General features: G+C 36.4%; 2 protein-coding genes and 1 non-coding gene across 3 annotated transcripts; all 3 read right to left on the bottom strand.

The window, feature by feature from the left end:
• Nucleotides 1–530: 530 nt before the first annotated feature.
• LOC141330937 (kinesin-like protein KIF20A) lies at nucleotides 531–6465 on the bottom strand. Its single transcript, XM_073835751.1, has 18 exons — nucleotides 6343–6465; nucleotides 6142–6237; nucleotides 5937–6056; nucleotides 5709–5847; nucleotides 5386–5570; nucleotides 5094–5184; nucleotides 4835–5011; nucleotides 4614–4725; nucleotides 4456–4518; nucleotides 4232–4378; nucleotides 3988–4150; nucleotides 2067–2243; nucleotides 1806–1945; nucleotides 1559–1724; nucleotides 1209–1324; nucleotides 1041–1110; nucleotides 837–956; nucleotides 531–764 (listed from the first exon to the last, which is right to left on the bottom strand). The coding sequence occupies exons 1-18, from the start codon at nucleotides 6463–6465 to the stop codon at nucleotides 531–533; spliced, it is 2439 nt and encodes an 812-aa protein (XP_073691852.1).
• Nucleotides 6466–7531: 1066 nt separating this feature from the next.
• On the bottom strand, nucleotides 7532–9220 carry rps20 (ribosomal protein S20). The gene is made up of 4 exons (XM_073835759.1): nucleotides 9083–9220; nucleotides 8239–8338; nucleotides 7981–8054; nucleotides 7532–7779 (listed from the first exon to the last, which is right to left on the bottom strand). The coding sequence occupies exons 1-4, from the start codon at nucleotides 9083–9085 to the stop codon at nucleotides 7597–7599; spliced, it is 360 nt and encodes a 119-aa protein (XP_073691860.1). The 5' UTR covers nucleotides 9086–9220; the 3' UTR covers nucleotides 7532–7596.
• Nucleotides 8131–8199, bottom strand: LOC141332545 (small nucleolar RNA U54). The gene has a single exon (XR_012355324.1). It is a non-coding gene; the product is annotated as a small nucleolar RNA U54 (small nucleolar RNA).
• Nucleotides 9221–15515: the final 6295 nt, after the last annotated feature.

Raw genomic sequence — 15515 nt, 5'->3', positions numbered from 1 at the left:
AGGGTGTGGTAATTGAAATCAGGTGTTAGAATTCAGGTGATGATGATCTGGTGGGTGGAGCTTCTGTTGTTGTGACAGGTGAAGGTGGCTGCTGTGAATGCCTGACACTGTGTGAGAAGAACCATTTCTTAAGTATTTTCATATGCAAGTGTATTTGTCCATGTAAAATCAGAATCCCACAATATCCAATTAAGCAGTGTTTGGAGCTTGGTTAAATAAATGCTTGGTTTATGAAAAAAAAAAAAAAAAAGATATTTTAATCTAGAAAACATGCAGGATGTTTTAATAGCACAAAGACCTTTAAAATAGCAAAAGATCAATGTAAACTCGATTGATCATGTTATGACTTTTAATAGAATTAACTGGGAAGATTTTTCAAACATTTTATCAGGGTTGGAGCACGTTCATTACAAAACCATAGAGATAACTCAAAGACTCCAGAGTTTAAAATAAACGTTTATTACAAAAATAAAAACATGGAACAAACACATTCAACAAATAGTGCTACAGTAGCACTTCAATGCATGTAATCAGCTTGGCTTTTTCCTTAAAGACGTTGTTGCCCTTACAGACTTTTTAATGGTGCGGCATAGACTTCCTTTAGATGGTGGCGTCATTGATTCTTTAATGTTGACCAGCAGACCACACCTTGGACGAGACTGTCCTACAGAATCATTAGCTAGCTTTGCAATTTCCTGCCGCAAACTGTTTATCTCCTTCTCTTTGGTCACGACATCACTTTGCAAACACTCCATTTTTTGCTCCTGTGAACAAATAATAAGCTTTCATAATAAGCACATGGCCATACAGTAAGTCTTATCGATGAGTGTTCTTACCTGATTTGAGAGTCTGTTTTGTAGATTTTGGACCTCAGCTAGTTTTTCCATGTAGCTCTCCCCAGCTTCCTGCAGAGTCTCATTCAACTCGTTGATCCGCTGCTCGAGAGACAGAATCAACTAGAAAAAAAAAAAAAAAAAAAAAAAAAAAAAACTCAGAACAAATCATGAAACTGCTACATAAACTTTAAGTTACCCATTTACCTCTTGCTTGTCAACACACAGTTTCTCCACCGCACACTTCTCCCTGTACAGCATTTTAATCCTTTCTGCATCAGCACAGTCAAGGAGTACAAAAATAAATAAATGAGAGAAAAACTCAGAGAGACGTGTCCTCACTGACACGCACAGTTGCATACTAAATGGATCATACCTGACTCTTCTGTGGCAGGCACTGGACTTGTTTGCATTGAGCTGTCCTGCATGAGGGGTGGACGACCACAAGACTGGCATTTCTTTTCCAACTCTCGAACAAGCTTCTCTAGCTCCTATATTAAAAGAAAGTTAGACTACACTTAAACACTTCTGATTTATCAGTGATTACACAAAATGTGACAACCTAGCTGCATTTATTAGTGTTACAATGCTAGACTGCTGGCCTATTATTTTCTCATACTTGAATAAGGACTATTATATATATACACACAGACAAATGTAGCGGACACAGTGCCGTGACACTAAATAGTTGGGAGTTAATTGCATTTGAACAATTGTGTACATACCTTGACTCGCTCTTGCTCTTCATTGTATTCTTCTATAGGGATGTAATCCTCTTCTAGTCTCTCCAGAGCACATTGGTATGCATGGTCTTTCAAAGCCTCTTTATACATCTCAAACGTGCTGTCCATCTTCTCTTCATAACTCTCCTTTAGGTCTACCATCTGACGACTTAAATCAAAAATGAAAACCTTTCACATGTCATAGTTACTGTGATTTGCTTTTGTTACTTAGGCATACACAAGAACATACCTGTGTAGTTCCTCTGCCTCCATGATTTGTTGCAACATTGCATCTCCCATCTCCTTTCGTATCTGAATCTCCTGCAGCAGATTTTTTCTTCGCTCAGCCAACAGCTTTACACGCAAGCTTTCCACCAAGTTTAGCAACTCCTGCAAAAGATTGACCAAAAAAATTATTTAATCTTCTTTGAGCACTGAGCATTTTATTGATGATTTGTACTACTGAAACAGGGTCTCAGATGATGTAAGAGTTCAACCAAAGCAATGTCACCTCTTGAGGTAATATTGACATATCTGCCTCATCTCCTTCCAGCAGCTCTTCCTCTGATAAGTAGTCATCCACAGCCTTGTCATCAATAACTCCATTTTTCAGCAATGGCTTCCCATCCAGACCAACAAGACGTGGTGCCAGAGACTCAAGAGATCTTTGAGGTATAACCTGTAACACCTAATATACAGGTCCTTCTCAAAAAATTAGCATATTGTGATAAAGTTCATTATTTTCTGTAATGTACTGCTAAACATTAGACTTTCATATATTTTAGATTCATTACACACATTTGAAAGTAGTTCTAGCCTTTTAGTGTTTTAATATTGATGATTTTGGCATACAGCTCATGAAAACCCAAAATTCCTATCTCAAAAAATTAGCATATTTCATCCGACCAATAAAAGAAAAGTGTTAATACAAAAAAAAAAAAAAAAAAAAAAAAAAAAAAAAAAAATCAAAACCTTCAAATAATTGTGTTCAGTTATGCACTCAATACTTGGTCGGGAATCCTTTTGCAAAAATGACTGCTTCAATGCGGCGTGGCATGGAGGCAATCAGCCTGTGGCACTGCTGAGGTAGCTCATCCAGAGTGTTGGGTCTTGCGTCTCTCAACTTTCTTTTCACAATATCCCACAGATTCTCTATGGGGTTCAGGTCAGGAGAGTTGGCAGGCCAATTGAGCACAGTAATACCATGGTCAGTAAACCATTTACTAGTGGTTTTGGCACTGTGAGCAGGTGCCAGGTCGTGCTAAAAAATGAAATCAGCATCTCCATAAAGCTTTTCAGCAGATGGAAGCATGAAGTGCTCCGAAATCTCCTGATAGCTAGCTGCATTGACCCTGCCCTTGATAAAACACAGTGGACCAACACCAGCAGCTGACATGGCACCCCAGACCATCACTGACTGTGGGTACTTGACACTGGACTTCAGGCATTTTGGCATTTCCCTCTCCCCAGTCTTCCTCCAGACTCTGGCACCTTGATTTCCGAATGACATGCAAAATTTGCTTTCATCCGAAAAAAGTACTTTGGACCACTGCGTTTTATCAAGGGCAGGGTCAATGCAGCTAGCTATCAGGAGATTTTGGAGCACTTCATGCTTCCATCTGCTGAAAAGCTTTATGGAGATGAAGATTTCATTTTTCAGCACGACCTGGCACCTGCTCACAGTGCCAAAACCACTGGTAAATGGTTTACTGACCATGGTATTACTGTGCTCAATTGGCCTGCCAACTCTCCTGACCTGAACCCCATAGAGAATCTGTGGGATATTGTGAAGAGAAAGTTGAGAGACGCAAGACCCAACACTCTGGATGAGCTTAAGGCCGCTATCGAAGCATCCTGGGCCTCCATAACACCTCAGCAGTGCCACAGCAGTGCCTTCATGCCACGCCGCATTGAAGCAGTCATTTCTGCAAAAGGATTCCCGACCAAGTATTGAGTGCATAACTGAACATAATTATTTGAAGGTTGACTTTTTTTGTATTAAAAACACTTTTCTTTTATTGGTCGGATGAAATATGCTAATTTTGAGGTTTTCATGAGCTGTATGCCAAAATCATCAATATTAAAACAATAAAAGGCTAGAACTACTTTCAAATGTGTGTAATGAATCTAAAATATATGAAAGTCTAATGTTTATCAGTACATTACAGAAAATAATGAACTTTATCACAATATGCTAATTTTTTGAGAAGGACCTGTATACCCAGACCTTTGTGGTCACATGCTTCATGTCACCATCAAAACAATGACTATAGAAGGTCTCATTTGTAATCATATGATTCAACCTATTGCAAAGCCCACATGAGCCGGCTGCATACAACCTATGTGCTAACACCTTATGCTATTACGACTTAAAAAGTCTGTCAGTGAGTCAGTAAATTAAAAAAATAAACCTCACAAAAATCCCCACAAACCTGTTTGGCAACTGCAGAGAACTTCATCACATGGAGGGTCTCATCATAAGTTGAGGCACACTGATTAATATTTACAATCATGGAAGCCCTGCCACGTCCACAAAACATTCCTTGAAAGAGCCGTGTCAGTTTGCTTTCTCGAAACGGGATGTAACTCTTCATCCTAAGGTAGCAAACAGGAACACAGTTTTGAAAACACAGCACATATAAACCTGACAGTTTTCTAGTTGGTATTTGCATGTACCTGTAACCTTGGTTATTCCGGAGTGCTGCAATACACTTGCCTAGAATCAGCAATGAATTGTTTATGTTACCAGCTTCTTTCAGACGCTCTCCAAATGTTTTGGTTTTGTTACACCTTTCAGAGCCCGCCAAGTCACAAAGTGAGAGACTTCATGCAAGAAAAGAAGAAAGGCGTTACATTTTCAGAAGAACAGAGGTTTTGAAACACACAAGCATTTTACTTACTCTGACAATCCTTGAATGTCTCCTCCCTCCATGCGTATCAGTTTGATGGTGAAGATACTGTGACTGCAAACAGACCAAAGTTGCTTTAAATGCATATTCTGTGTTAGGCACCTTAATACTTGGAACACACATAAATTGGTTAACAGGCGATTGATGACCTTCTGCTGGATGACTGGTTCATCTTGGTTGCTGCTGCGCTGCGGTTCTTATTGCCCACACGTAGGATCTTGCTAGCCTCCTCTGCATTTTGCACATTAACCCATCTTAAATCTATAAAAACATCAACAACCTTTAGGAGGAGAGAGAGAGAGGAAAAAAAAAAAAAAAGCACTGAAAGTGCAAACAACCATCTCATTTGCCTTTAATGAAGAAACTATACCTCTAATGTAAGAGCTCCCTGTGCTGTCCTCACAAACCCGCAGTGCAGGACGTCTTTTGGTTTTGCTGGTGGGGGCTAACTGGAGCAGGTCATACACATGCTCATTGTAGATTTCATAAAACGCCACCCAAACAGAGTACAGACATTGTCCTTCAGCCATGCCATCAACACTGTCGGCTGAAAGACATGGGTAGAAATCTGAAACCAGGTCCTTATACAATGGTCTTTTCACATATTTGGTGATTGCAATGCTTAGTACCTGTGTGGTCATATGAAACGCTGGAAAAAGACAAACTTCCGACTGAGGAAGTTGAGCTCCTATTTCTACTGGATCTTGAAAGTTCAGGCTCCTGAAAAGAGATATGCAAGATGTAAGCTGTGGGCAGCTGTACCCCAGAATGACACTATTACTTAAGCTAAAACTTAACATCAAGTGTATTTATAGTTCATGCGGTATAAACGTATTCACTAAAGTACACAATGCGTTAACTACGCCCGAGTAGCTTTCTCCTGTTGGAGAGATTGTACAATAGCTTCACAACCAGTCTTACCTCTTTGAGCAAACTGAAGAGTGCTGCCTTGGCATTCTTTTCTACTTTTAGCTGCTCAGAGTCCAGTTTTTGCACATCCGAGCTTAAATATGGTTTTAGGTCCATATGCTCATACTGGTGGCCAGCAATGTGCTTGAACACAACCTCTAAAGCACGTGGCAAAATGCCAGGTTCTTTCGGAGAACCTTAAAGCAGACATTTTCACATGTAATGATTACAAACAGCCAACAACAGAGCAGATAACATAGGATGCAGTTAAGTAACATTAATGAGAACTACAAATAGACAACCAAATAAAGTGTGGATGTCTATGTTAAGTTCACCTTGTACGGTGTACGTTTTTCCAGCATTGGTCACACCATAACTGAACACCAATGCATTTTTTCCATGAAGAAAGTCATGCACCTGTGAACTGATTGTACCTTCAAAAAACTCTGCCTGAGTACAACTTTGCCCAAAGATCTGCATTTCATTAGGAAAAGAGCATCAACATCTATAGAATCTATGGAATTCAGATTTGTCCAAATTTTAGAGTTTTAAATAGCATTTACCTGGGTAAAGCTAAATTTATAAACCTGTTGACCAATTCCTTTCTCACTGCTTTTCATGGTGGCAGATCCTTTAGGAGCATGAAGGGCAATGGTCTCAGAGTCCTCCAATACAACACAACCCTGAGAGAAAAAGCTTGTTCATTAAAGTTCAACATTTTCTTAAGCAAATGAAACCTTACTAGCATCACACGGAGTTCAACAATACCTGATCCTCGTTGCTTTTGAGTTCCTCTTCACTGAAAGGGCGCACCTTCAAGTAAACTCGAAGCTGATGCTGTTCAGAGACTTCATTGGTCTCACTCTGCACACACCAAACACAAACCCCATACAAAATGCTATATTAAATACAAAACAAGACTACGAAAAAAAAAGTTTGGAACAACACCAGTACTTGCAATTTTATGACCTGTGATGTTATGGAGGAAACTCCAGAAAGTTCTGGTAGAACTGCATGATGTGGTTCACAAGCGGTTGACTCCATAGCCACCAACATAGTGTCCTCATTAGTCATGTCAATAACAGTTGCCATGATTATTGTGATGAAACAGTTCTGTGCTTAAAATGATGAGGACAAAATTTTGCAGTCTTCAATCTGACATTCGCATTGGTCAAAAATTTAAAGACAGAGCAAACGCAAACTGCTTAGCTTGAAACAACTGAAACTATTTAGAAAAATAACACAGGCAAACTAAGACATTACCCAAAATGCATTTGCCACACCTGCTCACCAATCAGAACTTAACAATCAGGTCCTAGAAAGACATTCAGCACACCTGTAAATTATTTTAGGGTTTATATTCATATAATGCAATCAAAAATTACAGGCACATTTTGGGATGACAGCTTGTTCTTGATGTTTTATTATTACTATATATATATATATATATATATATATATATATATATATATAATTTAGGCAATATTTAATGGCTATAGAACTTGTATCACCGGAAACATGGTGAAAACATCTCCAAACAGATGACAGTAAATAGGATTTAATATTTCCCACATCTATATGTGCATTGGTTTTAATAAGCTTATTTTAAAAATATAGGCCCGGTTTCACAGACAGGTTTTAGACTAAGCCAAGATTAAGCCAAAGTTCAATTAGGACATTCAAGCTATTTTCATAAACGTGGTTAGAATAAAAACATTACTGGTGTGCACCTTGAGACAAAACAAAGGCACTAATATATTTTAGGATCAATCAGTGCAATTTTATTTTAGTTGAAACAGCTCAGACTTACATTTTTGTCTAAGACTAGGCTTAAACCTTGTCTGTGAAACCGGGGGATAGATTTTACCTAATTTTAATGCCTAGTTACTTTTCACCCACCCCGTATAATTACAAAGGAGAAAAAAAAAAAAAAACAACAACAAAAAAAAAAAGCTAGTTTTCCGACACTGGCACCAAAAATGATCTGTAGCAAATGTGTGTATGTATATATATCTATATATAAAATATTCCAAACAATATTGGAACGCACTGACTTTTCAAATGTCACTGTGCTTCACAGAATGAAGGAAAGGCATACAGGCTTCTAGCAACATGCATAAATTAATTTTATGGGAGACCAAAAAAAAACAAACAGAAATCCAAAAATCTCAATTTTATTGAGCTGATAGCAAATACACAGCTGATTGAGTGGGAAGACAGCAATTATGCATCTGCAATGGTGACTTCCACCTCAACACCAGGCTCAATGCTGATGCTGGTGATCTGCTTGACGATCTCAGATGGACTGTGTAGATCAATGAGGCGCTTGTGAATCCGCATCTGGAATCTGTCCCATGTCTTGGAACCTTCACCACAAGGAGTCTTGCGAGTAGTGATACGCAGAGTCTTGTTGACAAGGAGAGAAAAAAAAACAAAAAAACAATAAAACTAGAATGCCAATCTGACAACAAACTAATTAAAAAACTGGTGACAGTCTCATGGCAAAGGTCTGTCTTTGACTGATACAAGTACTTAATTGAAGCCCTTTGAAACTAACATTTGATTAGAACAGTTTAGATCAAGACAAAAATCAAAACTCGTACTCACCTTGGTGGGCATACGCACAGGTCCCTTCACCTTCAGACTCTTCTCCTTGGCACCTCGGATCAAATCAGCACACACTAAAGAAGAAAAAAAAAAGCTTAATGACAACATGCCTGACTTCTTCAGACACAAAGAGTTTGATGGAAAAAAAATAAAAGGCTCAGAATAGCGTATAATATAGTTCATGTTTAAATCATTCATACATTATTATCCTCATTGCCATCAATTTAGTACAGCCAGAGCACTGGGGTGCAAACACACCTTTTTCCAGAGATTTGACATTCCGGCTTGTCAGAGTGATGCGGATACGATGGATTGCCACCTCAGCCTCAACAGGAGCCTTACCAGTGTCTTTGAAGGCCTGCAAAACATACATGTGCTGTTAATAAACGTAAACAGCGCAAAACACTGCGGTTCTGACACTCACTAAATACTTGCTCTTTTCTCCTAAAACTACTTTTAAGTTAAAAACACTGATAGCTGACATACCCACTAAACTTAAACAGACCATATTAGGCAAGTCTATGTATCAGCAGAGTTTTTAAAAATCAAATTTAAGACCTGCACAATTTTTTTTTTTACTTCAACAGTTTGGGGCACACATTAACTGCAAGGTTCAAATACTCAATATATGCTTTACTCGTTATGCACGCATTGAAATGAGATATATATACAAAACCCATCAATACATACAAAATACAGACCGATAAACACTGCATTTTACTGATGCAGTAAGACAAATCCCTCTTTTATAGCCTCGAATACAGGAAGAAGGAAAATATTTTAAATACTAGCGTTACTCCCAGCTTCGCATACAGAAACACGGTAAATACACTACAATATAAAACCGGAAGTAAACATAGTCCGAATTAATCAAAAATAGGTCATAAGATCATCTCTTGGCATAAATTTGTACTTATCGATTGTAAGACTGCTCAAACTTTAAGCCTACAAAACATGCATCGGCACAGACCCGTAACATCAATTCAGAAACACGGCGCGGCACGTGTTAGCTGTTTGACACCCACACATTGACACAAAACACAACGAAGACCGCTAGTCTTTAATAAATAGTTAATACGATATTAGCAACATCTCAAATTACCATGGTTAGTAATTCCTGACCGACTTATTCGTGGAAACGGTTCAGACGCGAACAGCGGTGAGTCAGGAAACGCACAACGCGAACTCGCTGCGGTCCTTCGAAAAAGGAAGGCTTGAAGGCCTGCTCTTTCATTTATATGATGCATCCGGGTACTGGATGACAACACCACTGCGTCGACACTTCCGCCGGAACAAAGAGCATTTTGCAAGATTTTTGCCCGCCGATAATGGCCAATACAACGAATAAATGAACATGGATTTAATATAAGTATAAATAATAAATGTTACGAAAAAAAAAAAAGGTTTATTAAATAAAAATAAATAAATAAATAAAATATTCCATTCATGAAACAAATTACAATAATGTTTTAATGGATAATTACAATTTATTTATAGGCATATAGCCTAAATAAAACCTAATAGCGCGCCTAATTAAAATAATAATAAATAAAAAAAATAAATCAGATGTTTTAGATTTTTTTATGCAACGCAAAAATGTGAAAAAAAAAGTAAGGAATCTGAAAAAAGGAACTATGTGTGTGTGCGTTCTGCAGTTTCCTACCTTACAGGACCAAATATCTCCACATGTATGGTGAATTCAGGTAAAGTGGGCCACTTTTTGTAAAACGTGTTATTTATATACCTGTTTTTTTTTTTTTTAATTACTTTTGTTAATTTTAAGGTCCAGCTATAATATTATATTTTGAAAACAGTTCATATAAAGTGTAATTGGCAAGATATATACCAATAAACATTTTTAGGTCATGTACTCCAGACAAATTTCTTTTCAGGCAAAGTGGGCCATCCCTTATTTATCAAAAAAAAAAAAAAAAACCTGCATCTTAATTAAAAACACGATTTATTAACACATATTATCAGACAACATATTTGACAATATTTAACAAACCCCCCAAAAATATATAGGATACAGGTTATGAGTAAAATAAATCATTTGTAAATCCACATCTCAATTAATGCGTGAAATTTTAAACAACTAAAAGAACATGTCATTAAATTTGATAAAATCTGAATATTAGAATATTTAGAAATCAGAATATTGATAAAAATGATGTTTTTCTGCCTATGCTCTCTAAACACATTAAACTATTTTTAACTATGTCCATATTTTAAAGGTTTAATAGTCTACATATATATTATCCTCTTCTCATCCTTTTTTCACTCCACAGATTGAACTTTATGGCTCAACTTCCTTGCTATTTTCCATCTTTGATTTACATTTCCTGACTGCAGTCTCATTTCATCTTTCTAAAAAAGTAAATTATGTCAACTGTAAAACAACCAGTGAATATTGGTTTATTAAAATGAAACTGAGTATAATTACTGAAAGGTTAAAGGTTGGCGCACCGGCCAAAGTGGGCCAGCAATATTTAAACACCTTACAAGAAAATGAACAAATAAAAAATATTCTTTTTAATTCCCTGTTTATAGTAGTATTGAATAAAACAGGAAATGTCACGATGTTTGTTTACACTCTAATGTCAAATCTTATGTCAAAGGGTTTCCTATACCTTTTACAATGACACAGTCCTCCTTTGAGGTGTGGCCACAGCCACCAGTGTCATACTGCATCAGCCAAAACTATTTTATCATTTAGAGAAATAATGTCTGTTTAATTAAGAACAATTGTTATGCTCTGAAAGTGTAAACCCTTTGAGTACAATCAAGATTAAACAAGCCACTTTACCTGAATTCACCCTATAGTAATTCCAGTAAATTTTGACTTTGTTGGGACATTTGTTTGGTTCCCACTGGGAAAGTTTTTTTTTTTTTTTTTGAAAATCTAAAAATGCAGAAAGTTTTGTGTCAGGGTATACACTGAAAAAAAAAATGATTCATTGAATTTACTCTTTTTTTTTAAGGTAAGTGGTTGCAATCAATTGATTTGATCTAAATTTAAACAAGCACATTTATTTGGATTTAATCAATTTTATTTAGTTAACTTAGTATTAAAAAAATGAGTAATTTCAGCCCAATTTAAATATGCTAGTTCCTCTTAATTTATTTGTTTCTGAAGAAAAAATATTCATTGAATTTTCTAAAATTTTTTTAAGGTAAGTGGTTGCAATCAATTTATTTTAGCTACATTTAAATAATCACATTTTGTTGACTAAATTTCAAAATTGTTTTAATCACTTACCCTAAAAATATTTTTTGTCTTAAGGAGAGGTTCTTAAATGGCTTTGCAAATACACACAACAAGTTTAATGTTTTGAATTTATTTTTAATGTCATCAAATGTATACAGTATTCAGTAACAGTTTCTTTGTATGTACAAGTGTTTGGAAGACAAGTGCTTACTTAACGTTGCACATTCACAAAATAAAAATTAACAAAAATTCACAGGTGAAAGAGGCCACATTGTTGAGTGCTGACTTGGAATTGCAAAATTAATAAAAATATGTGGAAACAGGCAACAGTATATAGTGATTTAACAGTATATATTATTTATTCAATAGTGAATAAAACAATAGTGCTAAAACTGTTCATATGTCATGCAACAAACTGCAATTTGTAATGGATTTTACAGGTATGCCCATGGTGATGTGTTGTGGGTCTTTCAAGGAGTCATCTCTTTGTCTGTCCTATATTTAAATAAAAATAAACTGTTATTAGTAGGGTTGGGTATCAACTGATATTTACCAGCCAATATCCACAAAAACACATCAGTTTGTCATCATAAACAGCTTTTTTTTTTTTTTTTGAAAGTTAAAGTGAAAGGAAGCAGATGAGAAAGAAAACTGACAAATCTATTTGTATATCTCCCACATGTTGTTCCTAACCTGCAAATGGAACACAAATTCAGATATTTTTAATGAGATCTGTGTGAGCTTTCTAGCCCCGCATAGACAGCAACGCAACTCAACTGAAATGTTCTTAGGCCAAGAAACACATTAAAGATATTGGTAAAATAGTCCATGTGACATCAGTGGTTCAACAGTAATTTCATGAAGCTACGAGAATACTTGTGCGCAAAGACAACAAAAATACAGACTCCTCCGCGCCACCGTCTGCCATTCATGAGAGTACCATGACACAAGTGTTTGGTGTTGCTGACATGAACATGCATGGGCTGAACCATGTTTATAAGCAGAGGAAAACACACGCATATGTCATTGTAGTCTTAACAATGGAGGCAGGGAGAAGAATTGTTGAATAAAGTTTTTTTTTTTTTTTCTTTGCACATAAAAATAATTCTTGTAACTCTGTAAAGATACGGTTGAACCACTGATGTCACATAAATGGTTACACTTATGTCCTTAGTACGTTTTTGGGCCAGTTATATTGTTGCCTGTGCAAGTCCAGAAACCTCTCAGATTTCTAAACTAAGGTCTTCTGGGTTTGGAAAGACATGAGGGTGAGTAATTAACGACAGAATTTTCATTTTTTGGGCAACTATAACCCTTTTAGTATTTAAGTAGAATTAAAAAAAAAAAAAATCCTTTAAGAATTTAAATTCAAGCAGAGACATTTTTGTCTGGACAGTGTATTTGACATCACTGTGTTAAATAATAATACATATGGGAAAGGAAAAGACACTTATGTGTTCAAGATAAATGAACACATACCTCCTGTAAAATGCCAAAATATTTGACCATTTTCTGCCCAGGAAGACCTCCTTTCTGGAAACAGCCGTGAGCTGTGGAACATAACATATTACATTATATGATATATTTCATTAAAGTCAACAGTTTATTGTAAAATACTTTAATACTAAAAATACTTAATGTACATATTGCTGGAATAATACAACTTCAGGAAAGTGGCGGACCTGGAAACTTCCTTTGGCATCAAGGAAATCGTATGTGTTCACATGCACATGCAGAGTGTCCCTCAAAAGAAACCAAGCACACAATAATTAATATTGTTAGATTAAGACACATTTTACATGCTGTACCATTAAAGCTAGCAAAAAGGGGCATGTTCACATGATTACAATTGTGAACATGCGTCACTAAAAACATTCAGAAATCCAATGTTATATTGTGACATTAATCGATAGGACCTAACTGGAAATTCCCCTCATAACTTATACAGTCCCTCCAGAAATTCGCGATGTTGCGATCGCGCCAATTCACGCAAATTCAGCCAATCCCCGCGATTTATTTGCGGCCTTGCAATTTCATCCAATCACCGCGACTTTACCGCAAATTACCTACAAATCTGCGAAAGACCGCGCAAAGCAATTCAGGGCTCGAAATTACCACCATTTTTTTACCGCCTTTAATGCCTAAATGCATCTGAATGAATTAGGCATATAGCTAATGAAAGAGTTTTGTTTTTAAATTATTTCTTTACAGATCCGGATGATATATTACTCTAACCTTTATGAGCCGGAATGAAGTTTCACATCACACCGGCGCTTCCATGTCCTGCAAAGCGAGCTTCAGCATTCACTCTCTGCACAAATGACTGGATATGCGCCTAATATAGCACACATTTAGGTTAAACGATTAAACTAATATTGTGATATGCTTTAAGTTTTAAAATTAATTGAAATCGTGATTAGCCTACTTGAGAGGGCTAAATTAATCTGCCGCTTGGTCGTTATTTTAAAAAAACAAAAACTTGAATTCAACAAGTAAAAAGTGTTCCAAATATATTTCTAAATTTACTTTATAAACTAAATAAACGAAAATAAATGTAATCACTTTGCTATTAAAAAAGCAGCTGTGTAATAGGAAAGAGAAAAAAGGTCCAGTCGGACTCGGGACAGTAATTCTGATGAGCTGTCGGACAAGGTCCAGGCGAGGTTGGACAAGGTCCAGGCGAGGTTTTACAAATTTTTGCAACGAATGTTTGTTTAATAGCCTTTTAAACATTATTATTTAGGCTAGTTACATATTTAAATGTATTATTTATTTGATTTATTTTAGCGTTTTGTACACTGCTTGTTCACTGACGGAAGTGTTCAAATAAACACGCATGTTTGTTAATAATGTTTGAGACTCATTTATTTTGGGTTTCAAAATAATATATGCATTTTATATATATACACAAACGTTATATATAATGTAGGCCTATATGTAATATAAAATATAAATACCGCACCATTTTTTTTGTTCGTCTTTTATTTAAATAGCCTACCTTTTAGGTGTCAGTAATTACTGTGCTGCTAATTTCTTATTTGGGAGTAATTTGTTTGAACGAATATTCGGTGTTGCGCTGATGCTCTCATCTGTTGACATTTCCGAACGCCTTCCTGCAGTTGCTTAATAAAAGTGGGCTTTCCACACAAAAAAGTGCATGTGTCATTAGTATGAGAAAAAAAATGTCGGGCTGGGATCGGGCTCGGACATAAATATCTTAATGCCTATCGGGTTCGGTTACTGCTCTGTCGGACGCGGGCCGGGTTCGGACAGAAAAATGCGGCCGATCCGCACTTTAGAAAGCACTTTCAGCACCACCGAGAGTTTCGTGCGGTCGTTAAAACGAAACCAAAAAGTAAAACGCGCACACACATTCAAAAGCAATTTTAATACCCTGCGTTTGAAGAGCGACTCCCCAATGCGCTCAAATTAGGTTATATAAAATATCTAGGCTGTTATTAGTATATTTAGTATATCCCTCTATTTGCACTTTGAATATTGAAAGAGTAGCCTACTTTGATGATGGCTGCATATATTGTCTACACGATTAAGTAAGAGATGTGTTGTTTGTTTTTTGTTATTTATAGGCTACTGTAATTGTTTAAAAATGCAGTGGTTGCCTCTAATTTAAATGGCTGTATCTATAATAGGGAAAATAAACATCTAGTTCATGTACTCATTTTCCTTCATTCTTGTCCCTTGCTTTAGGCATGAAATAAATATATAAAAAAGGTTTTCAGAATCAGCCCATTTGCTTGTAAAACAATCAGAATCGGGCATGAAGAATCTAGATCAGCAGATAACTAAAAAGAAATTGGGTGCTCGTATTTTTTTTTTTTTTTTTGGTGCTCCTAACTTTTTGAAACAACAAAACTTCATAACGTTTGTAAAACTAGGTCTGTGGTGGTTTGCTTTTGTCAGATGTCAGGCCTTGCGTGGGCAAAGGTGATAGTGCTAGTGAGTTTGAGAGGGGCAGTTAACAAAACAATTTTTCATGCATTCACACAGTAGTTTCATCAATCATTTATTCCAGTGTTTACCCTACATAGACTTAGCCGTGTCGCCGCGGCAACAAAATGCTAAAAGTCTAAATATTTTACGGGGACAAAATGATTTTGTCTTAATTGAACCTGCGCTGCAGCCTCCTGAGGAAGCAGCGATTGTCTGCTGTCAGATCTGCATGTGATCAGAGTGTGCAGAAAGCCGAATTTTTGAATTCCTGTGCTTTGGGGGAGTAAGCTTGCAAAGAACACTTAAAAAATTCATAACATGTTTGTGAAATCTGTCTAAAAAAATCGCAACTTTTCCCGCAACTTTTTGAAAAAGC

Source organism: Garra rufa, chromosome 3 (genome assembly GCF_049309525.1).
Source record: "Garra rufa chromosome 3, GarRuf1.0, whole genome shotgun sequence".
NCBI lineage: Eukaryota > Metazoa > Chordata > Actinopteri > Cypriniformes > Cyprinidae > Garra > Garra rufa.
Note: the sequence above shows the minus strand (reverse complement) of the source record. Positions and strands in the feature narration are given on the sequence as shown.